This window comes from Aotus nancymaae, unplaced genomic scaffold (assembly GCF_030222135.1).
Source record: "Aotus nancymaae isolate 86718 unplaced genomic scaffold, 86718_ANA_hifiasm-v0.15.2.pri h1tg000053l, whole genome shotgun sequence".
NCBI classification, from domain to species: domain Eukaryota; kingdom Metazoa; phylum Chordata; class Mammalia; order Primates; family Aotidae; genus Aotus; species Aotus nancymaae.
This window is the reverse complement of record NW_026988467.1, coordinates 13,762,187-13,784,465: the sequence shown is the minus strand read 5'-3', so window position 1 is coordinate 13,784,465 and position 22,279 is coordinate 13,762,187. Positions and strand designations below refer to the sequence as shown.

General features: G+C 55.5%; 1 protein-coding gene across 3 annotated transcripts in view; it reads right to left on the bottom strand.

Annotated features, from left to right (window-relative positions):
• Window positions 1-22,279, bottom strand: part of CROCC (ciliary rootlet coiled-coil, rootletin) — a 51,640-nt gene that overhangs the window by 14,390 nt on the left and 14,971 nt on the right. For all 3 annotated transcript variants that reach the window (XM_064363346.1, XM_064363348.1, XM_064363347.1), the window contains 17 exons: window positions 21,996-22,092; window positions 20,949-21,032; window positions 20,290-20,523; window positions 19,355-19,554; window positions 16,438-16,620; window positions 14,811-14,955; window positions 13,683-13,829; window positions 13,118-13,348; window positions 11,501-11,694; window positions 11,109-11,236; window positions 9,503-9,672; window positions 7,480-7,659; window positions 6,172-6,306; window positions 5,654-5,797; window positions 4,980-5,218; window positions 4,374-4,533; window positions 1,007-1,174 (listed from right to left, as the gene is read on the bottom strand). In XM_064363346.1, the coding sequence (XP_064219416.1) occupies window positions 1,007-1,174; window positions 4,374-4,533; window positions 4,980-5,218; window positions 5,654-5,797; window positions 6,172-6,306; window positions 7,480-7,659; window positions 9,503-9,672; window positions 11,109-11,236; window positions 11,501-11,694; window positions 13,118-13,348; window positions 13,683-13,829; window positions 14,811-14,955; window positions 16,438-16,620; window positions 19,355-19,554; window positions 20,290-20,523; window positions 20,949-21,032; window positions 21,996-22,092 (2,839 nt within the window). The remainder of the gene's footprint in view (window positions 1-1,006; window positions 1,175-4,373; window positions 4,534-4,979; window positions 5,219-5,653; window positions 5,798-6,171; window positions 6,307-7,479; window positions 7,660-9,502; window positions 9,673-11,108; window positions 11,237-11,500; window positions 11,695-13,117; window positions 13,349-13,682; window positions 13,830-14,810; window positions 14,956-16,437; window positions 16,621-19,354; window positions 19,555-20,289; window positions 20,524-20,948; window positions 21,033-21,995; window positions 22,093-22,279) is intronic.

Sequence of the window (22,279 nt, the reverse complement as noted above, 5' to 3'; positions counted from 1 at the left end):
TCCCTTAACCACTAGGCTACAATGCCCCTCCTTGCACATAATTTATCAATAAATCTACACACAGTGGGGCATGCACTAAAAAATTATTTACTGATGGCATGCGTGGTCACACAGACACAAAGCCACCCCTGCCATTTAGAGAGTCAGCCTCTCACAGTCACCAGTTTCACAGGAAACCCCAACTACTGAGCAACTGAGTGCCAGGACCTGTGCCAGGGCCCTTCATACATGCCCTGCTGTGCTAGCCCGTCTCCCGTGATCGCTCTGAGGCACAGAGATGGTGGCTTGGTCCGGGCCGTACAACAGACTCATGGCGGCGAAACAGCCGGAAAAGGCAGAGTGGAAAGCATGTGGGCTTTGAAGTCAGACCGACCTGGGTGGCTGTGTGACCGTGGGTAGATCCCTTGGCCTCTGAGGGCTCTGTAAGATGGGGCTAATGGTAGGATGGGTGCGGTAGCTCACACCTGTAATCCCAGCAGTTTGGGAGGCCACAGCAGGTGGATCATCTGAGGTCAGGAGTTCCAGAGCAGCCTGACCAACATGGCGAAAACACAAAAAAATTAGCTGGGCATGGCAGCGGGCACCTGTAATCCCAGCTACTAAGGAGGCTGAGGCAGAAGAATCACTTAAACCTGGGAGGTGGAGGCTGTAGTGAGCCAAGATCGCGCCACTGCATTCCAGCCTGGGCGACAGAGTGAGACACCGTTTCAAAAAAAAAAAAGAATTGGGCTAACAGTACTTACCCCATGGGCCTGCTGAGAGACTCAAACAAGGGCGTATCTACAGGGCCTCCCCGCACCTGTTCTGTGGCACACAGTAGACCCACTGTTCTTTGAGTTATTGTTATTTGGGTTGTTTTTATTATAATTGGGGAAAAGTCTCAAGGAGAGGGGGATGGAACAAGCCCTAGGGAGCAGCCTTTCAGAATGAGCCCGGCATTCAGGTGCCCATCTGCTTCTTGCTGGGGGGAGGAAGGATGCACCAGCCTGCCCGCCTGCCCAGTTACCTCCTGCCGCATCACCTCCAGGCTAGCCTCGCCCTTCAGCAGCCTCTGCCGGAGGCCCAGGGTCTCCCGTCGGCTCTCCTTCTCTGCCCGCTCACCCAGCGCCAGGCGGCCCTGCAGCTCTGCCAGCTCCCGGCCCAGCCTGGTGTTCTCACTGTCCAGCATCTTCATCTGTGACAGAGCAGGAATGGCAGCAGGTTCAGCTCTGCCCCTGTACCCCCAGTCCTGGCCCCAGAGCACTCAGGACCTACTCCTTTAGGGACACATGCATCAAATGCCACCCCATACCCACTGGGAGCCAGCCTCTAGATAACCACACTGAGCTCGAGTGATGCCAGGCACTTGGACACCAGTGGCCTGTTTACCATTTAATCAATGGACCAAAACTACCTTTCATGAGGGGGTGGGTATAATAGGAGGGCTCAGCCCTTAGCAGGCCAGGAGCTCACAGGCCGGAACCACACCTGGGTTTCTTTCACCTCTACAACGTGATGAACATTTTTGGAGCACTTACCATCTGTGTCCAGGCCTGTTCTAAGCACTGCAGTTACATTAACTCATTTAATCTTCGTACAATGCTATATGAGGTAGGTAGTAACGTTATCCCTATTTAACAGATGAGAAAACTGAGCCTCAGAGAGTCACAGTAACCTGCCCAAGGTCACACAGCCCACACACAGCAGACTGGGATTCAATCTGAGACAAGCACAATGTTCTAAGCCCCTATTTCTCCACAGGGGCAGGTGGGGGTGCTGCCTACCTACCCCATGGTGCTACAGTAGGGGTAACATGAGATGCCATAGCATGCAATGCACCCAGCAAGAGCCTGGCACGCAAACGTTAGTTCCTTTCAGGGAGTCTTGTGATTTCTCAGGAAGGGGCCTGGGTGAAGGGGGCTGTGGTGGGAGGTGGAGAGGATTTGTTCTCTTTCTTTTTTTGAGATGGAGTCTCACTCTGTCACCCAGGTTGGAGTGCAATGGTGTGATCTTGGCTCACTGCAGCCTCCGCCTCCCAGGTTCAAGTAATTCTCCTGCCTTAGCCTCCCAAGTAGCTGGGATTACAGGCGTGTGCCACCAGGCCCAGCTAATGTTTTGTATCTTTAGTAGAGACGTTTCACCATGTTGGCCAGGCCGGTCTCGAACTCCTGACCACCTTGGCCTCCCAAAGTGCTGGGATTACAGGCATGAGCCACCGATCCTGGTCAAGGATTTGTTCTTTAGGTTGTGGTATCTCTGGGTATCACAGTATCTCTGACTATCCAGTTGTGATATCACTTTTTTTTAATTAGAAAAAATTTGGTGGAGGGCCAGGCATGGTGGCTCACACCTATAATCCCACCACTTTGGGAGGCTGAGGTGGGTGGATCAGCTTACATCAGGAGTTCAAGACCAGCCTGACTAACATAGTGAACCCCATCTGTACTAAAAATACGAAAAAAATTCAGCCAGGCTTGGTGCATGCATCTGTAATCCCAGCTACTTGGGAGGCTGAGGCAGGAGAATCACTTGAACCCAGGAGGTGAAGGTTGCAGTAAGCCGAGATTGTGCCACTGCACTCCAGCCTGGGCAAGAAGAGTGAAACACCATTTCAAATAAATAAAATAGAAATAATTTTGTAAACTTCTTTTAGAGACAGGGTCCTGCTTTGTAGTGCAGGCTGGAGTATAGTGGTGCGATCATCGCTCGATGCAGCCTTGACTTCCGGGCTCAAGATTTACTCTCACCTCAGACTCCTGAGTAACTGGGACTCCAGGAGCGTGCCACCACACTGAGCTATTTTTTAAATTTTTTGTAGAGACTGGTTCTCACTACGTTGCATGGGCTAGTCTCGAACTCCTAGGCTCAAGCAATCCTCCCACCTTGGCCTCCCAAAGTGCGAGATTAAAGGCATCAGTCACCACGGCTGGCTAATTTTTTGTATTTTTAGTACAGACAGGTTTTCACCATGTTGCCCAGGCTGGTCTCAAAAACTCCTGGGCTCAAGTGATCCAGCCTCTGCCTCCCAAAGTGCTGGGATCACAGGCGTGAACCACTGCACCTGGCCTGGCTGTGGTATCTCTGGATGAGGCAGCACCTAGGAGATGAATGAGGCCACCTCCTGTTCTTTGCGTCTTCTAGAGTGAGAAGCCTGAGCCCACAGTGTCCAGGGCAGTGCCCCGTGGACAGCAGGTGCTTGTTCAGTGTGTGCTGCTGTTGATGAGTTTAGATCATCTAATTCATGGGTGGGCAAACTACAGCCCACAGGCCAAATTCGGCCAGTCTCCTGTTTCTATAAGGGTATGAGCTAAGGATTTATTTTTTTAAAACATTTTTAAATAGTTGAAAGTGAATCATTTCTGGCTGGATGCGGTGGCTCACGCCTGTAATCTCAGCACTTTGGGAGGCCGAGGCGGGTGGATCATGAGGTCAGGAGTTCAAGACCAGCCTGGCCAACATAGTGAAACCCTGTCTCTACTAAAAATACAAAAGTCAGCTGGATGTGGTGGCGGGTGCCTGTAGTCCCAGCTAATCAGGAGGCTGAGGTGGGAGAATCATTTGAACCCTGGAGGCGGAGGTTGCAGTGAGCTGAGATTGCACCATTGCACTCCAGCCTGGGCAACAAAAGTGAAACTCCATCTCAAAAACGAGAAGAGGAGAGGAGGAGAGGAGTGGGGAAGAGGGGAGAGAAGGGGAGGGGAGGGGAGGGGAGAGGAGGGGAGGAGAGGGCAGGGGAGGGGAAGAGAGGGAAGGAGAGGAGAGGGGAGGGGAGGAGAGGGGAGCAGAGGGGAGGAGAGGGGAGGAGAGGGGAGGAGAGGGGAGGAGAGGGGAGCAGAGGGGAGGGGAGGGGAGAGGAGGAGAAGGATTATGTCTAAAGGAAGAACAAAATTTCTTGATAGAAAATTCACATTTCAGTGTCCCTAAACAAAGTTTGGAACCCACACCCATCCGTCCCTGCCGTTTGGGACTGCTTTCTCACTACCCCAGCAGAGTCAAGTAGTTGCAACAGAGACTGTGTGGCCCGTTAAGCTGGAAAAATTTACCATTTGGGCTCTTCACAGAACACAATTTGCCAACCCCTGACCTAGTTCATGAAATCTGTAGCTTTTGTTGTTGGCAGATTGCTTTGGCAACTTGACAAGGACGCCAGCTCCTCCCCTTGGAGAAGTGTGAGCCTGAGTGTGCACACAAATGCACACAGACTTTCGCACAGTTTCAGGGATTCCAGGACTCCTCAAAGCCCATCCATTCACACCAAGCTTACGTGAGAGGGCTGGTCATAGTTCAAGCCCCTGGTTTTACATATGGGGAAATACGATTCCAGAAAGGGGGAGCTACCGGCGGCCCTGGGGCACATAGCAAGCCTGGGTTAAGGGGTGGCACAGGGAGAGTACCTGCCGCCGGAGCTCCTGCAGCTCCCGCCGAGCCTCCAGCCGTGAGCGCTCCACTTCCTGCAGCCCAGTCCGCAGCTCCCCAGCCTCCTTGCCCACAGCTGTCCGTGCCTCCTCCAGGAGTGCCAGCTTCTGCTCCTTGTCCTCGTTGGCAAGCTTCAGGCTGGAGAGGGCAGAGGTCAGAGGCTGCCCTGGGTCCTGGGAGTAGCCAGTGGCTCTACACAAAAGCCACCTCCTCCAGTTCCTGGAGTGGGTCAGGCACTGCCTGCCCATGTGGCCCCTCCCAAGAGCTGAGCCCCCCAGGGCTGGGACCCAGGCCCTCGGCTGGGAGGGGTAGACCAGCGACTCCAGGAGGGGACCTGGTCTCCAGGGTGATGACGGCGGGTGGGTCTGAGTCTGGACCCAACTCTGCCCGCTGCCCCTCTGCCCTGTTCCCCAATCAATTGGGAGGAAACCCTCCTAAAATGACCCAGGTGCCGGGCTCTGCTTAGGAGACAGAGAATCCCTATCTGGGCAATTTTCCCAGAACCTTTGGGGTGAAGTTAGGTTTCAGGGATGGGATTCCGTGAGGACTTGGGGCTGGTCACCCCGCTCCCCGTGACGCCTCACCTGATGCGCTCACTCTCTGCCTTCTTCACAGCAGCCCGCAGCTCCTCATTGGAGCGCCGCAGGGCCTCGCGCTCCTTGGTGCCCTCGCCCAGGCTGCGCCGCAGCTCGCCCGCCTCCTGGCGCTGCACCTCACGGCCCTCCTGGCTCTCACGCAGCTTGCGCTGGGCCTCTAGCAGCTCCCGCCGCAGCCCGTCACGGGCATCTTCCAGAAGACGCAGCTGGGTCCGAAGCTCTTCTGCCTATGCATGCACATGGCACATGTCCCCAGGCCAGCAGTCAGGGTCCCCCCTCAAGCTGGGTCTTGTACCCCAGATCCCTGGCCCCAGGGAGCCTGCCCCATCCCTCTGCAGTGCTCGGACCGCAGGCTGTGACTTATCATTTGAGCAAGGCATGCTGTAATCAGTAACGTTTTGACCTGAAGTCACCATCAGTCAGGATTGTTCTGTGCACAGCAGCAAGAGGGCAGAGACCCCAATCACCCCTCCTTGAGGCCAAATCTCACCTGCACACGACAGGTGCTTCATGAGTGCCTGCTGTCTCCTTTGTAAGTTGCAAGTCATTGGTCCTCAAGTGCAGGGAGGAATCTTACACTCTCCCGGGTCCCACAGGACCAGCCCCCAGGCACACAGCGCCATTTAGGGTGTGCTGCTCGGAAGAGGGGGGTGCCTGCTCACCTCGCGAAGACAGGAGTCGCGCTGTTTGCCCAGGTCTCGGCCCTGCTCTTGCAGCCTCCTCACCTCCTGGGCGTGGGCCGCAGCAGCCTCCTCCATCTGGGCCCGTAGGTCCCGCAGCTCGGACGTCAGAGCGTTCACGGTGCTCTGGGACAGAGGGGCTCCTCAGAGTTGGTCCTGCTGTGTCCCCCGGGCCCCAGCTGCTCCCAACTCGCTGGCTGCACTGTCCACTTTCAGCTCCAAACATGGCCCCTCCCGTTGGCCTCCCGGGCCCTCTGCTGACCCCTGGATGCACTGTGAATGCTGTCCGTGTGGCCAAGCTCTCCCTCAGGCCAAAAAGATTCTCCAGGGCAGGGCTGAGCCACCTCCCTCAGATGGGGGCTCCCAAAGGAAGGGCTGAACCTCCTCTCCCACAGCCTGGAAGCTTCTCCAGGACAAGGGGGGTCCTGCCTCCCCACGGTGGGGGCTCCTCAGCCAGTGCCTCTTCATGAGATGGACACCAACTGCCCGGCCCACCCTACCCGGTCCTGCTCCTGCCGGCTCTGGGCGTCCCGTTTCTGCCGCTCCATCTCCAGGGAGATGGTGGCCAGGTTGTGCCGTGTGCCCATCAACTTCTCTGACAGTGCCGTCTTCTCAGACTCCTTCAGAGACAAAGCCTGGGCAGAGGCAGAGGACAAAGGGCTTGGGGGATGGGTTGGTCCTGGGGAGATGCTTGGACTTCTTCCTGCCTGGGAAGTGTGGCCACTGGGGGCTTAGAGGCCTGAGTGTGCCACCGCAGGTGGACCCGGGGCAGAGGCAGCCCTGGGAAAGGGCACAACAGCAGTCACAAGAACCCGGACATGGATACCACCCACAGAGCTCACCAACCCGCCACGACACCCCTACGACAGTCTTCCATTCTTCCCTTTTTTTTTTTTTTTGAGACAGAGTTTCTCTCTTGTCACTCAGGCTGGAGTGCAATGGTGCGATCTTGGCTCACTGCAACCTCTGCCTCCCGGGTTCAAGTGAATTCTCCTGCCTCAGCCTCCCAAGTAGCTGGATTACAGGTACCTGCCACCACACCCGGCTAATTTTGTATTTTTAGTAGAGACGGGGTTTCTCCCTGTTGGTCAGGTTGGTCTCGAACTCCTGACCTCAGGTGATCTGCCTACCTTGGCCTCCCAAAGTGATGGGATTACAGGCATGAGCCACCTCCCCCGGCCTTCATTCTTCTATTTTACAGATGAGTAAATGGAGGCTCAAGAGGGCAAAGTGACTCATCCAGGTACACAGCTGTCGAGGAGAGGAGATGGGCATGGTCTGCCCTGTCTCCATTACATGATGGGAAAGTTAGGGATTTGGTACTGTGGGGACAGGTCAGCTGATGCCTGTGGGCCTCATCGGGACTGCTCAGAAGGCAGCCGTGAGGATCCATGCCCGGCCTGGGGTGGGACGAAGCATGAGAGAATATGGAACAGCTTTCCTGGTGTCATGACTGTCACTGTCACTCAGCAAGTGCTGTGTCCCAGGCATGAAGCACAGCAAAGCCTTGTGAACCCCCACTTTTTTTTTTTTTGTTTAAAGAGATGGGGTTTCACCATGGTCTCCATCTCTTGACCTTGTGATCCACCCGCCTCGGCCTCCCAAAGTGCTGGGATTACAAAGGTGTGAGCCACCACGCCCGGCCTGCGAACTCTCTTCTAATCCCATCCTGCAGGTGAGGAAACTCAGGCCCCCAAGAGGGAAGTGGCCTGCCCCAGGGCTCACAGCTGCCAGGTGGCTAAGCAGGGCCCAGACCGAGAACAGGAATAGCTCAGAGAGCCGCGAAGGCCACACCAGGGCTCACGAACCTGCTGCTTCTCGCTCTCGGCCAGGAGGAGGCCCTCGTCGCGCTCCTGCTGCAGAGCAGCGATCTCCTCACTCAGCTCTTCCTTCTCGGCCTCCAGCCGGGCCAGCAGCTCCTCCTGCTCACGCTGCAGCTGAGTCTGCAGCTGGGCTCGCTCGGCCTCCAGCTCCCGCCATGCTGCCTCCTAGGGGGCCAGGACCCGGCGTATGTGATACACCAGGAGGGGCACAGGCAGACCCCTCAAACCTTAGGGCAGCAAGAGCCATCTAGCCGCCATACTCTCAGAGATAGGGAGGGTGACCAGGTAACTACAAGGGGGTGATGAGGGCTGTGATGGGGACACACCAAGGCTGTAAAAGGGTCCAGGAGTAGCAGTGGGCTGGCCTGGGGGTCTGAGTGTGATCCCCTGAGGAGGGACAAGTAGCTTCAGCCAGGAAAAGAGAGAAAAGATAAAGAACCCCAGGCCAAGAGCACAGCCCCTGGAAAGATCTAGAGGATTCAGGGTGTAGAGGGAAACGGGATACGGTGAGCCACGCGCCAGAGCCCCAGGAAGTGGCCAGGCCAGGCCAGGCCACGTGGGCCACAGGGATTCTAAGGACAGTGCAGGGAGTGGGGAGAGGACTCAAGTCAAGGTGACAAGGAGCATCTGATGTTCAGCTCAGGGGATGTTCTGACAGCTGCGAAGAGGGCGCAGGGTTGGGGTGGAGGGGAGTTAGGACTGGCTGTGAGGAATGAAGGGGGTCGGGGGGTGGCAGAGGAGCTGGAGAGAAGGACACAGATTTGGGGACATTAATGAGGCCAAGCCAGGCAGAGCAAAGGGCAAGAGCAAGAGGGAGGCCGTAGTTTAGCTCCCTGGGGACTGGATAGGTGGGCAGGTAGAGCCCACAGGCAAAGAGCAGCGCCCCCCGAGGGGCTGAGGGAAGGTGCCTGCCCCGGCACTTGCCCCTAGCAACTTTGTGAGAAGCAGACAGAGCTGCCTCTTCTTCTTCTTCTTTTTTTTTTTTTTTTTTTTTGAGGTGGAGCCTCATTCTGTCACCCAGGAGTGCAGTGGTGCAATCTTGGCTCACTGCAACCTCTGCCTCCAGGGTTCAAGCGATTCTCCTGCCTCAGCCTCCCGAGTAGATGGGATATAGGTATGTGCCACCACACTCGACTGTTTTGTATTTTTAGTAGAGACAGGATTTCACCATGTTAGCCAGGATGGTCTCCATTTCCTGACCTCATGATCCACCCACCTCAGCCTCCCAAAGTGCTGGGATTACAGGCGTGAGCCACCGTACCCAGCCAAGTCACCCCTTCTTAAAGAGCTTTACCGCCACCTGCTGGAGAAGTGTGATACAATCACCCAAGGCCAAGGGGACTGCAGGATGAGTGGTGTCCCCTGGAGCCACGCAGTCAGAGCCTGCACCGCTGTCGGAGGCAGCCCTGTCCAGGATTTGGTGGCCCATGGTCCCTGTCCTGAGGGCCACTCTGGAGAGCTATGCCAGTGCCAGCAATAACTTATGCAGCATTTGCTAAGTGCCAGTCACTATGCTAAGCCCTTTATGCAGATGGTCTCACCTCATCCTCAATAGCTTCCACTATCCTATCCCCATTTCACCTTGGGTAGCATTACCAGTAAGTGACCAAGATTAGATCCAAACCCAGGCAATATAACCACAGAGTCAGTGTTCTAGTAACTTCCCCTTGCCTTTCTATATGCTCAGGTTTGAGTGGCCCTTCATATGCAAAAAGTACTTCTTAGCAAATAAAAATGCTCTCCTGCTGTACATTAGGTCAGCATTTCCCAAATGTGATTGTGCACCCTCTGCATCAGGATTACCAGGGCTGGACCAGATTTGGGACCTGGGAATCTGCATGTCTAATAAGGTTCACAACCTCCCCACACCCCAGTCCTCCCAGCTGTCCCCAGGGCCTCCACAACAGAGATTAAGTCCCATTTCACAGATGTAGAGACCAAGGCAGAGCAAGAAAGATGGTGAGACAGTAGCTCAGAGTTCTGCCCACCCCTTCCCTACTGCTCAAACCTTTTCGCGCTGGAGTCGCTGTAAGTCCTCCTCATGGGCTGCCCGCTGCTCCCGCAGAGAGGCCTGGGCTTCCCGCTCAGCCTGCACCAGCTTCTGGGCCATCAGCTCCTTGTCTAAACTGGCTTTCTCTTGTGTAGTTATTATTTGCTGCCGCAGGCCTGCCAACTCCCCTGCACGAGAGGAATGGAGGAAAGGGCAGGGTTGGGTTGAATCCTCTCCTTGGGCCAGCAGACTTAGGCCATGTGAGCCACATGGGCAAAATCCCAGAGGGAGAGGGCCTGCCTGGCATCTAGGATGGGTCCTCTTGAAGAATTGACTTGACCTCTCTGAGCCTCAGTTTCCCTATCTGCCACATGGGCCCACTGGCCCTGGCCCCTTTCCTGCCTACCTAGAATGGCATCAAAGGCATAAAATGACTGATGAGATGGCCTCCCAAATAGGAAGGATATCGAAGATATAACAATGCTAGGCCAGGTGCCATAACTCATGCCTGTAATCCCAGCACTTTGGGAGGCTGGGGCAGGGGGATCACCTTAGGTCAGAAGTTCGAGACCAGCCTGGCCAACATGGTAAAACCCTGTCTCTACTAAAACTACAAAAATTAGCCGAGTGTGGTGGCGGGCGCATGTAGTCTAGCTACTTTGGAGGCTGAGGCAGGAAAATCGCTTGAACCTGGGAGCAGAAGTTGTAGTGAGCTGAGATTGCACCACTGCACTCCAGCCTGAGTAACAAGAGCGAGACTCTGTCTCAAAAAAACGAAACAAAACAAAACAAAAACCCTATTACTGATTGAGCACCCAGCTAAGTATTCTAGACATAACTTCATTTTGCCTTCATAACATGCCTAGGTAGTTTATCCTCATCCCCATTTAACAGATGATGAAATGGAGGCTCAGAGAAGACCAGCAGCGACTTCCCAAAGCTGCACAGCTACATATACAGCATCTCCTTTAATGACTGACATACACCTGTCAAGCGTTAACTATCAGCATTAGTGGAAATGACTACAGGAAATGGAAATGGTATAGCCACATGGACCATCTAAGAACCATCTCCCAGGTTGGAAACGCACCAGCATTTCCCTTCCTGGTTCTGTCTGGTCCAGGTGGACATGGACAGGAAAATTAATTTCCATGACCCAAGTAGGTGCTTAGTTAATGTTACGTGAGCAGAAAGAAGCCCTGAGTTCAGAGACTGGATGGGGAACTATGAAGAGACATGGGGCTGGATTTTAGCGCAAGAGAATCATCTGAGAACCACAGAGAACTCAGACTCTCTAACAGGCCTGATGGCGGATGAACAGCAGTTACCGTCGACCAAGCCAGACACCGTGCTGTGAACTTCACACACTTTTCCTACTTCATCCTGGCAACAGGCTCAGAAGGTAGGCACTGTCACCTCTAATGATCAGATGAGGAAGCTGCAGCCCAGAGAGGAAAGGGGCTTGCTCAAGGGAAGAGCAGATCTAAGTGGTAGTGCAAGACTGGAACCCAGGCCAGCCAGGCTCCTACTCCAGTGCTCCCAACTTCTGTGAGACCCCAGACTTTGAAAGGTTGCAGTCTGGGCAGGAGCCTGGTGTTCCCCCCAAGTCCCCAGCCCCTCGTACCAGTCAGGGTCTCCTTGGCCAGCAGCAGGGCCTGCCCGTCGGCTTCCAGCTGCTCTCGGCGGGCCTCGAGCTGGGCCAGCTGCCGCTGCACCTCAAACAGGCTACTCTCCAGGGCTTCCTTCTCCAAGCTGCAACACATACAGTCCCTGAGGCCCTGGGACTCAGCCTGCCTGGCCCCAGGAAACTGTGGATCTCAGGGCGTGGCCAGGCATGGGCTGAGTGCCAACCTACCTGCCTGGCCAGGCCCACCCTCCCTGGGGAAGCCTGAGCCATAGCTAGGACGTGTTGGCAAGCCAGACTCCTTGGTAACTGCCCCTGGGGGTCAATGCCTGGCCATGGTGTGGCCCCAGGAAGACTCCCCAGGGTGGGTTGGGCAAAGCCCAAGGCCTTACCGCAGACGTGTGGCCTCCTCTGACAGGGTCCTGCCTTCACGCTCTGCAGCTGCCAGCTGCACGGCCAGGCCAGAGCGCTCCTTGGCTAGTGCCTCCTTCTCCCGGGCCGCGCGCTCCAGCGCCTCCGCCTGCCGCTGGGCCTCCCGCCGGGCCTGCTCCAGCTCCTGCTCCCGCCCGCTCAGCTGCCGGGAAAGCTGCCGCCACCCAGAGACTGTGAGCAGTACTCCCAGTATCCCCCAGCTTGTTCATCAAGCCGCACCCCAACTCTGGGTCTAACCCAGTTCTGGCAGAAGGCCTGGGTTCGAGCCCAGGGTCTGCCCTGATGTGCTACATGTACTTGGGCAAGTCATGACCTTCTCTAGATCTGCAATGCACGTGCATACGAAAACGAGGCCCGGCCAGGCACGGTGGCTCATGCCTATAATCCCAGTGCTTTGGTGGGTGGATCACTTGAGGTCAGGAGTTCAAGACCAGCCTGGTCAATGTGGTGAAACCCTGTTTCTACTAAAAATACAAAAATTAGCCAGACATGGTGGTGCATGCCTGTAGTCCCAGCTACTCATGAGGCTGAGGCATAGAATAGCTTGAACTCCAGAGGTGGGGGTTGCAGTGAGCTGAGACTGTGCCATTGCAGTCTAGCCTGGGCAACAGAGCGAGACTCTGCCTCAAAAATCAAACAAACAACAATAAAAAAAAAAAACCAGGGCCCTCACTCAGCTTTGGGAGGAACAGAACCCTTTTATTACTCCAGACTTGCAGAGAAGCTGAATATATAAAACAGACCCAGTGGTGCTGCTCAGCAGACCTCTAGGTGGAGACCTGCACCCTGCTTCCTGCGCCCACCACCCCATCCTCTAGAGGCCCCTCCCAGAAACCCAGGCGCTCCAGGATAAACACTGCATGAAGGTCCCTGGATCCCTGAAACCCTAAGGTCTCTTCCAGATGTGATGTTCCCAAAAGTCTAAGATTCCAATTTTAAAAGTCTTGACCTAATATCGTATTATTAATCTGTACTGAGTGGTGACTCAGGGCCAGACCATCCTCTGAATGTCCTTACACAAGTTTTCCCCTGTATTCTTCAGAATCTCCTTTTTTTTTTTTTGAGATAGACTTTCACTCTTGTTGCCCAGGCTGAAGTGAATTGATGCTATCTCGGCTCATTGCAACCTCCGCCTCCCGGATTCAAGTGATTCTCTTGTCTCAGCCTCCAGAGTAGCTGGGATTACAGGCACCTGCCACCATGCCCAGCTATTTTTTTTTTTTTTTAGTAGAGACAGGGTTTCACCATGTTAGCCAGACTGGTCTCAAACTCCTGACCTCAGGTGATCCGCCCACCTGGGCCTCCCAAAGTGCTGGGATTATAGGCATCAGCCACCACCCCCAGCCAGAATCTCCTTTTGTAATAAGATTGCTTAGCCCCATGTTACAGATGGGGCAACTGAGGTATGGGGAGGTTGGACAGCTTGTCCAAGGTTCCCAGTGAGCAGCAATGCAGCTGTATTTAACCCAGAAGCAGGCTCCAGTGCCTGTGGCTTAACCTAGGACTGGAGGCAGGAGGCTGGGATCCCGGCCTGCCCCACATGCTCTCCACAACCCACCCCACACAGCGCGGCCCACCTGGGCTAGCTGCTCCTGCAACCGGCTGCGCTCATGGCGCAGTGTGGGGAGCTGCTGCTCCAGCGCCTCCTGTGCCTGCTCCGCCACTCGTAGGGAGCCCTCCAGGCCCTGCCGCGCCACCTCCTGCTCCAACCTCAGCTCCTCCAGCCGCTCCTGCTCTTCCCGTGCCACTGTGGCCTCCTGCTCTGCCCGCCGTTGCCAGCCCTGCAGGGCTGCTTTTTCTTCCTCCAGCTGGGGGCCAGGTAGGAGTGGGGCCTCCTGAGCAGGGTGTCCCTCCCAGGATCAGGACACCTCCTCCACCCACTCACCATCCACAGTAGCCCAGGGGAGGCTCCCAAGGAATGAGGGACAGTGCCCTTGGGTGTATGGGACACTGGGGGGGAGATGAGGAGGGCCAATCAAACTTCTGTGCTCTGACACAGAGAGGATAGACAGAGACAGAGAACCAGAGACAGAAAAGGAGACAGAGGTCAAGACAGACAGGTGCAGGGCGGGGCCCGGGACGCCTCATTGAGTAGGGAGGATGGGTGGGCAAGGCAGGTGGGCCCGCAGATGCGCAGTATACCTGGGCGACAAGGCGGTTCAGATCCAACTTGTCCTGAGCGAGGCTCTCGTTGAGGGCACTCATCTTGGACAGGGAGTCCTGCAGGGAGGCCTCCTCTGCCCTCAGCTTAGTCATGGAGAGCTCGAGCTCCACGCGGCCAGCCTCAGCCTGCAGGGTCAGGCCAGAGGGCCAGAGGTGGTCAGGCCCGCAGAGATGAGGAGAGGCAGAAAGGTGGGGAGGAGGTGAGGAGAGGCAAGAAGAGACCCAGAGAGATGAATTCTCAGAGACAGGGGAGGAGAGACAAGGAAGAGACACAGCGTGAGATGGAAAAAAATATCACCGCAGAAAGCCTGCTGCTTATGGAGCCATTTAAAAGCCATGCACCGGCCAGCCATGGTGGCTCACGCCTATAATCCCAGCACTTTGGGAGGCCAAGGTGGGTGGATCACCTGAGGTCAAGAGTTTGAGACCAGCCTGGCCAACATGGTGAAACCCCGTCTCTACAAAAAATACAAAAATTAGCCAGGCGTGGTGGTGGGTGCCTTTAATCCCAGCTACTCGGGAGGCTGAGGCAGGAGAATTGCTTGAACCCAGGAGACAGAGATTGCAGTGAGCTGAGATCCCACCATTGCACTCCAGCCTGGGTGACAGAGCAAGACTCCGCCTAAAAAAAAAAAAAAGCCATGCACCACAGAGCTCTGCAAAAATAGCTCAAGTTGCTGGGCAGGGCCAGAGTTCAGAGAATGCCCCAAGTAGGGTCTAGGGATAGCACTGCTCAGAGCCCAGGCTGCAGCGGACAGGGCAGGCCCCCTAGCAAGGACTCTCTAGGCTGTGGCCCCAACTCTCAGACCCCAGGAGCTGAGTCTCAGGCACTGGATGACCCAGAGCTACAGGCACTGCTCCCAGGAGAATCTGGAAGAGCAGGGATATGGCCATAAAGAGAGGTCAGTCCACTCTTGATGGTTGGGACCAGAGGTCCAGAGGTCCATGGCCTGTGACAAAGATCAGCCTGCATCCAGAAGGAAGGGGTCAGTCTGTTACCAGGCTCAGAGGTCGGCCTGATTTTGGGACCAGTCCTAGCCAGAGTGAGAAGGCTGGGGGCTGGGGGTCAGAGGGAGGTTTGTGGTTGTACAGCAAACGGGGACCCACCTTGGTCAGCGCCTCGGCCACCTCGGCCTTCTCGGCCTGCAGCATGTCCCGCTGCAGCGTGGCACGACTCAGCGCCTCCCTCACCTCCACCAGCTCCTTGGCCAGGACTGAGCGCTTCCCTTCCAGCTGCTCTAGTTGTCTATGGCTGCAGGAAAGAGGGCAGGTGGTAGCCCATGTCACTTTCCTCCCCTGAACTTCCTGTAGCCAGCGGGATGCTGGGCTGGGGACCAGGTCTGAGGCAGGCGTTTGGAGAGAAAGAGCCTGACCCACAGGGCAACCAAGCCCACTATTACATAGCTCCACAACCCTGGGCGTCTGTTTTCACATCCGCAAAAATGAGGTAACACCTGCCTGATTACATTGTTTTTTTGAGACAATCTCACTCTGTCGCCCAGGCTGGAGTACAGTGGTGCGATCTCAGCTCACTGCAACCTCTACCTCCCAGGTTCAAGGGATTCTCCTACCTCAGCCTCCCAAGTAGCTGGGATTACAGGTGCCCATCACCATGCCCCGCTAATTTTTATAGTTTTAGTAGAGATGGGGTTTCCCCATGTTGGCCAGGCTGGTCTCAAATTCCTGACCTCAGGCGATTCGCCTGCCTTGGCCCTCCAAAGTGTTGGGATTACAGGCAGGGGCCACCACACCCAGCTGTTTTAGGGATACAGACTTCACATGTGCTTAAAATGGTGCCTGACACGTCTCCCCAAGGACCTTTAGAAACAAGAATAATATACACCACCGCAATCTACTAAACATCATCATCCATCATGTCCCAGAGAGGGAAGCAGTGCAGTGGTGAAGAGGTTAATTCTGAAGGCAGAATGCCTGGGTTCAAATCCTGGCTCTTCTGTGACTAGTGTGTGACCTGGGGCAAGTTACATGGCTTCTCTGTGCCTCAGTTTACCATCCACAAAATGGAGATAACAACAGCTTCTACATCACAGAGCTATCATGAGAGTTAAATGAGAGAACTGAATTGCTTAAAATGGTACCTGGCACTTAATGAAATTAATAAGGATATTATTATTATCATAGCTAAATTTTAAAAATACTATTATTAGCGGGACATGGTGGCTCATGCCTTGTAATCCCAGCACCTTGGGAGGACAAGGTGGACGGATCACCTGAGGTCAGGAGTTCGAGACCAGCCTGATCAACATGGAGAAACCCCATCTCTACTAAAAACACAAAATTAGCCAGGCATGTTGGCACATGCCTGTAATCCCAGCTACTTGGGAGGCTGAGACAGGAGAATCGCTTGAATCTGGGAGGAGGAAGTTGCAGTGAGCTGAGATCGTGCCATTGCACTACAGCCTGGGCAACAAGAGCAAAACTCCATCTCAAAAAAAATAATAATACTATTATTAATATTACTACTGTTATTTTATTATTGTTGTTATTATCATCCGAGACCTTTTACTAGTTCTGTGATCCCAGGTAAGTGACTACACCTCCTTGAGCCCCAATTTCCTGAAATGGGTGTGGTTAGAAAACCCAACATCAGAGGGGTCGAGATGGTAGGAGGCCCAGGACCTAGTGGGTGCTCTCTACCCCCCACCCTGGGGCACTGTCAGGGGCCCTGAGGCACATTTGAAGGGCCCTGGCAGAGCAGCGGGATGCTGCTCACCTGCGCTCAAGCTCCCGGCGCACCCGCGCGCCATCCTGCACCGCGTCCTCCTGCTCTTCCTCCAGCCGGTCCCGCTGGCGCCGCAGCTCCTCCTGGGTGGCCTGCAGCTTCTCCCGCTCCTGCTGCAGCTCCTCAGCCTGCTGCTGGGCCACCTGCAGGCTGTGGGCCAGGTTGCTCTTCTCCCTTCAGTACAAGGGGACGGGGAGCAGAGGGGATGCAGGGGCTGCTCTCTCCAGGGAAGGTTGCTCTCCTAGCCATGAGCTACATCCTCCCATCTTCCAAGGCACCTGCCTCCAGGAAGCCTTCCCTGACCCTGCCCATGGCTGACTCATTTCACTCACACCCTCCAGCAGAAGAATCTGGCCTTCCTTCTCCCCAGCTCACTCACTGGGAAGCCCAGTGGAATGGATGGAGGTGCTGGCATTATCTCCAAGCACCCTGCCAGGTAGAAGAGGCCAGGCTAGGCTCCTGGGACACATGGGCAAGTGTGCCGCCAGCTCTGCTAGGCCATGCGACCAGGAAATGTCCTCTATAACACCCCATGCCCCTCAATTCTGGGAAGCCCAACAGAGCTGTCTGCAGATCCCACAGCTTCCTGCTACATAGGCACATGGTGGCCATGGCAAGGGAGGGAGGAGAAGGCAACAACTGGGACCCCAAAGACCTGCCGTAAGCTGCCACTTTCCCCACTGGTGGTAAGTGCAAAAAAACTTCACGAGATGATTTTTTTTTTAAGATGGAGTCTCACTCTCATCCAGGCTGGAGTGCAATGGCATGATCTCCATTTGCTGCAACCTTCACCTCCAGGGTTCAAACAATTCTCCCGCCTCAGCCTCCCAAGTAGCTGGGATTACAGGTGCCCACCACCATGCCCAGCTAGTTTTTGCATTTTTAGTCAGAGACGGGGTTTCACCATGTTGGCCAGGCTGGTCTCAAATTCCTGACTTCAAGTGATCCACCTGCCTTGGCCTCCCAAAGTGCTGGGATTAGAGGCGTGAGCCACCGTGCCCAGCCAACAACATGTTATTAAGTAAAAATAGCAGAATACAAAATGGGATGTTCGCTGAACACAACTACTTAAAAAGACCTTTTCCTAAACCAGGGAAGGTGGCTCACGTCTGTAATCCCAGCACTTTGGGAGGACAAGGCAGGCAGATTACCTGAAGTCGGGAGCTCGAGACCAGTCTGATCAATATGGAGAAATCCCATCTCTACTAAAAATACAAAATTAGCAGGGTGTGGTGGTGCATGCCTGCAATCCCAGCTACTTGGGTGGCTGAGGCAGGAGAATCGCTTGAACCCAGTAGGCAGAGGTCACGGAGAGCTAAGATCACACCATTGCACTCCAGCCTGGGCAACGAGAGTGAAATTCCGTCTCAAGAAATACAAAAATTAGCCGGGTGTGGTGGCGGGTGCCTGTAATCCCAGCTACCAGGGAGGCTGAGGCAGGAGAATTGCTTGAACCCAAGAGGCAGAGGTTGTGGTGAGCCAAGATCATGCCATAGCACTCCAGCCTGGGCAACAAGATTGAAACTTCATCTACAAAAAAAAAGAAGTGGAGGACAATTTCTTGTCTTAAAAATCTTCAGTGTCTGGCCAGATGGCTCACACCTATAATCCCAGCACTTTAGGATGCTGAGGCGGAAGGATCATTTGAGCTCAGGAGTTAGAGATCAGCCTGGGCAACATGGTGAAACCCCATCTCTACAAGAAACAGAAAAATTAGCCAGGCGTGGTGGTGTGTCCCAGCTACTCAGGAGGCTGAGGCGGGAGGATCATTAAGCTTAGGAGGTGGAGGTTGCAGTGAACTGAGGTTGCACCTCCTAGAAGCCGAGACTACAGGCACCTGCCACCACGCCCAGCTAATTTTGGTATTTTTAGTAGAGACAGGGTTTCACCATATTGGCCAGGTTGTCTCAAACTCTTGACCTTGTGATCCATCCACTTCGGCCTCCCAAAGTGCTGGGATTACAGGCATGAGCCACCGCGCCTCACTTTTTTTTTTCTTTTCTTTTGAGACAAAGTCTTGCTCTGTCGCCCAGCCTGGAGTGCAGTGGCGCCATCTTGGCTCATTGCAATCTCCACCTCCAGGGTTCCAGTGATTTTCCCACCTCAGCCTCCCAAGTAGCTGGGATTACAGGCACATGCCACCACACTTGGCTAATTTTTTTGTAATTTTAGTAGAGACAGGGTTTCACCATGTTGCCCAGGCTGGTCTTGAATTTCTGACCTCAAGTGATCTCCAACCTTGGCCTCCCAAAGTGCTAGGATTACAGGCATGAACCACAGCACCCAGCCTGAATTTTTACTTTAAAAATTTTTTTTTAGATTTTAATACAGCCAGGCACAGTGGCTTATGCTTGTAATCCCAACACTTTGGGAGGCTAAGGTGGGAGGATCATTTGAAGTCAGGAGTTCAAGACCAGCGTGGGCAACATAGTGAGACCACCATCTCTACAAAAAACTTTAAAATGTTGGGGTTTGTCTGGCATCCTGGGGGCTGAGATCAGAGTTGTCCAGGAATCCAGGGAGGTGAGGGATCAGAGGGTGGTGAGGGCACAGAGAAGGGAGGGAAAACCTAACTCTCGGGCTTCAGTCCCATATTCTTCCCCAGGCCAGGCCCAGGCCCTGGCCCCCAACTAGTGGCAGTTGGGAGGTAAAGGTGGGAGGATCGCTTGAGTCTGGGAGTTCCAGGCTACAGTGAGCTGTGATGGAGCCACTGAGCTCCAACCTGGGCAACAGAGCGAGAGTGTGACTCAAAACAAAACAAAAATTAATAATAAAAAATAAATGTTACTGGGCACATGCGGCTAGTGGCGACCATATTAGTGCAGAGCCACACGCATAAGGCTCGACTGGCGTTATGCCCAGACACTGACTTATTCTTCAGTACCCCCAGCTCAGACCTCCCCAGCACCTGCTCAGGAGCTCATTGGCGCTCCGCAGCCGCTGCACCTCACGCTGGGCGTCCTCGTGGGCCTGCATGGCGCCGTCGGTCTTGTCGCGCAGGCGCTGTAGCTGTTCCTCCAGGGCACGCCGCTCCCCCTCAGTGTCGCTAAGCTGCTTCCGCAGGGTGCCTAGCAGGTCCTGACTTGCTTCATAGCGCCCACGCATGTCCTGGGGTGTGGGGATCACAGAGTCTAGGGGAGCCCTGGGACACCTCCAGAGCCCACCTATTCTCTTCTGGTTCTAGGGATACTCACGCCTACGCAAGGCGGGGTCCAGGGACTGGGCCTGGCCTGGGGCAGGATAGAACCCTAGGCCTGAGAGCCAGGCTTCCATTTCCCTACTCTGTGCCCTCACCACCCTCTGAGCCCTCACCTCCCTGGGGTCCCGGACAACTCCGATGTCAGACAAACCCCCAAGCACGCTAATCTCCTTGGCTCTAGGGCTCTCAGGCTCCTCCCCCTTGCATCCTGGTTCCACCCTCAGTCTCCTCCCTATCCTGGCCCTGCCCCTAGTTCCCAAGCTCCTCTCATCCTAGGCTCTGATTCCCCTTGCTAGACTTTTTCCCAGGGTCCTGGCTCTGTATGACCAGGGACCTCTCCCTCTCTATCAGGACCCTAACACTGCTCCTCCCTCCACCAGCTGCCCAAACACCTACCCCCAGCTGCCCAAGCACCCCCACTTCTGGGCTGAGATTCGCCACAGAGCTCTCGGCCACCTCCTTGGGGGTCCTGACGCCCTCAGTCACTATTTCTCCGGGCTCTGGCTGCACCCCAGGACACTGAGACTCCCCCCCCCCCCCGCCACCCTGACCCCAGACCCGCCCCTGCCTCCGCCCCAACCCGGAGTGCGCGAGCCCCTGCCCCAGGGCCTCTGGCTGAGCCCTGAACGCAAGCCCCTTCCTACCTGGACCTGCAGCTGGCGCTTGTGCAGAGCAGAGTGGATCAGGGCGAGTGTGGAGGAGTCTGAGAAGGCCGGGGACGGGCCTCGGCGGGGCGAACGGCCGCGGCCCGGCGAGGAGCGCCGCGGTGGGGACGGGGTCCGCTGCCCCGAGAGCCCTCGCAGGCTGCCATCGGATGCATCCGCGGTGCGCTCGGAGCCGCTCAGCTGGACGCCGCTCTCAGCGTCGGACAGAACGGCCTGAGTGTAGGGGAGGGAGGTAGAAGGAGGCGGGGAACCGCAGGGTAGGAACCGCGGGGTTAGCTGGGCAAAGACACCCAGGCTGGGCTGGGGACCGCCTCATCCTAAATGCTCCCTGCTACAAGAAGCCTTCCTGATTTCACCTCCTTCACTAGCTCAGTCCTCAGATTGCCACTGAGGCCTCCCATTTATTGTGAAGACATCAATTTGGTGTTGCTCACAGGTGGGCCCGAAAAGTGCCTCCCCTCTGAAACTGGGGGCTTCCCAGGGCAGAGGTGGGTGACCTAGGAGGGGTGCTGGGCAGCTACAGCGTGGGTCCCAGGCCCCCACCCATTTGCAGTTCAGTCCCAGGCCACCGGAAGGCCTGGCAGGAGGCCCGGGACTGCCTGGCAGGGCACTGTCTTCCTGCCTCTCTGGGCTCACACCTGTGCCAGGTCCCTTAGGGTCTGCTGCAGCCCCTCTCCATCCTCTGTCTCCAGGGCCGCCTGCTCCTGTAGCCGCAGGGATTCCTGGAGTGTGGGTAGGGAGACAAAGGGTGTCGGGGTTCTGTCTTAGTCTGAAACCTCCCCTTCCCCTTGCTCCCTGGCCGGCCACTGACCAGGTGGCCTCTGAAGCCATGCCCATAGGCCAGCCACCTGGTAGACCCCACAGCAAGCCCAAGGCCCTCACTGAACAGACCAGGCCCAGAGAAGAGCTGTGTCCTGCCTCAGGTCACACAAACTATTGGAGGAGAGCCAGACCTAGAACCCAGGCCAGGCCCCATGCAGAGGGGTGACCAAGCCAGGCCATACCCTGGAGGAGTGAGCGTCCCACGGGTAGGGGGACAGCTGGCTTTCCAGAGGCAGCATCTGGACCTGGAGAGCACAGGCAGGAGTTCAAGTCCCAACTCTCCCACTTACTGCCTCTCAGACTGGACAAGCATGTCCCCTCTTGGGCCTTAGCTTCCCCATCTGTGCCATGAGGATTATGCTGCAGGGCTGCTGAGAGGATAAAATGGGATGGAGGAGGTGAGTGTGCTTTTTTTTTTTTTTGAGACAGAGTTTTGATCTGTCACCCAGGCTGGAGTGCAGTGGCATGATCTCGGCTCACTGCAACTTCTGCCTCACAGGTTCAAGCGATTCTCCTGCCTCAGCCTCCTGAGTAGCTGGGACTACAGGCATGCACCACCACACCTAATTTTTGTATTTTTAGTAGAGACGGGGTTTCACCATGTTGGCCAGGCTGGTCTCGAACTCCTGACCTTGTGATCTGCCCACCTTGGTCTCCCAAAGTGCTGTGATTACAGGCACAAGCCACCACACCCAGCAGAGGTAAGTGTGCTTACCACGAAGCCTGCACATCTGTGAGGGCTGAACCTGAGTGTGAGTGGGATGCTGGGGGTGGCCCAAGTGGCCCAGCCCTAAGCCTGTGTCCGTGGATCTGGCCGGTCCCCCATCCCACCCTGCCACCTCTCAGGGGCAGCTGCATCTCACCAGTGCCTCAAGCTTCTCGGTGAGGTCTTTGTTGACCTGATCTTTCTCCAGATTCTGCTTCTGAAGACGCTCCACTGCCAGGGCTAGCTCTGTCACTCTGGAGTTGGGGGAGCAACAGAGGTGAATGGGGACCACCCCCGCCTCTCAAATCCCCCAGCTCTGCATCCACCATGCTTCTCCAAACCTGAGGCAGGGACCCTAACATCCACCTCCCTGGCTGTGTGACCTTAGGCAAGTCTGTCTCCTCTCCAGGCCTCACATTTCTCATCTGTGAAATGGGAATA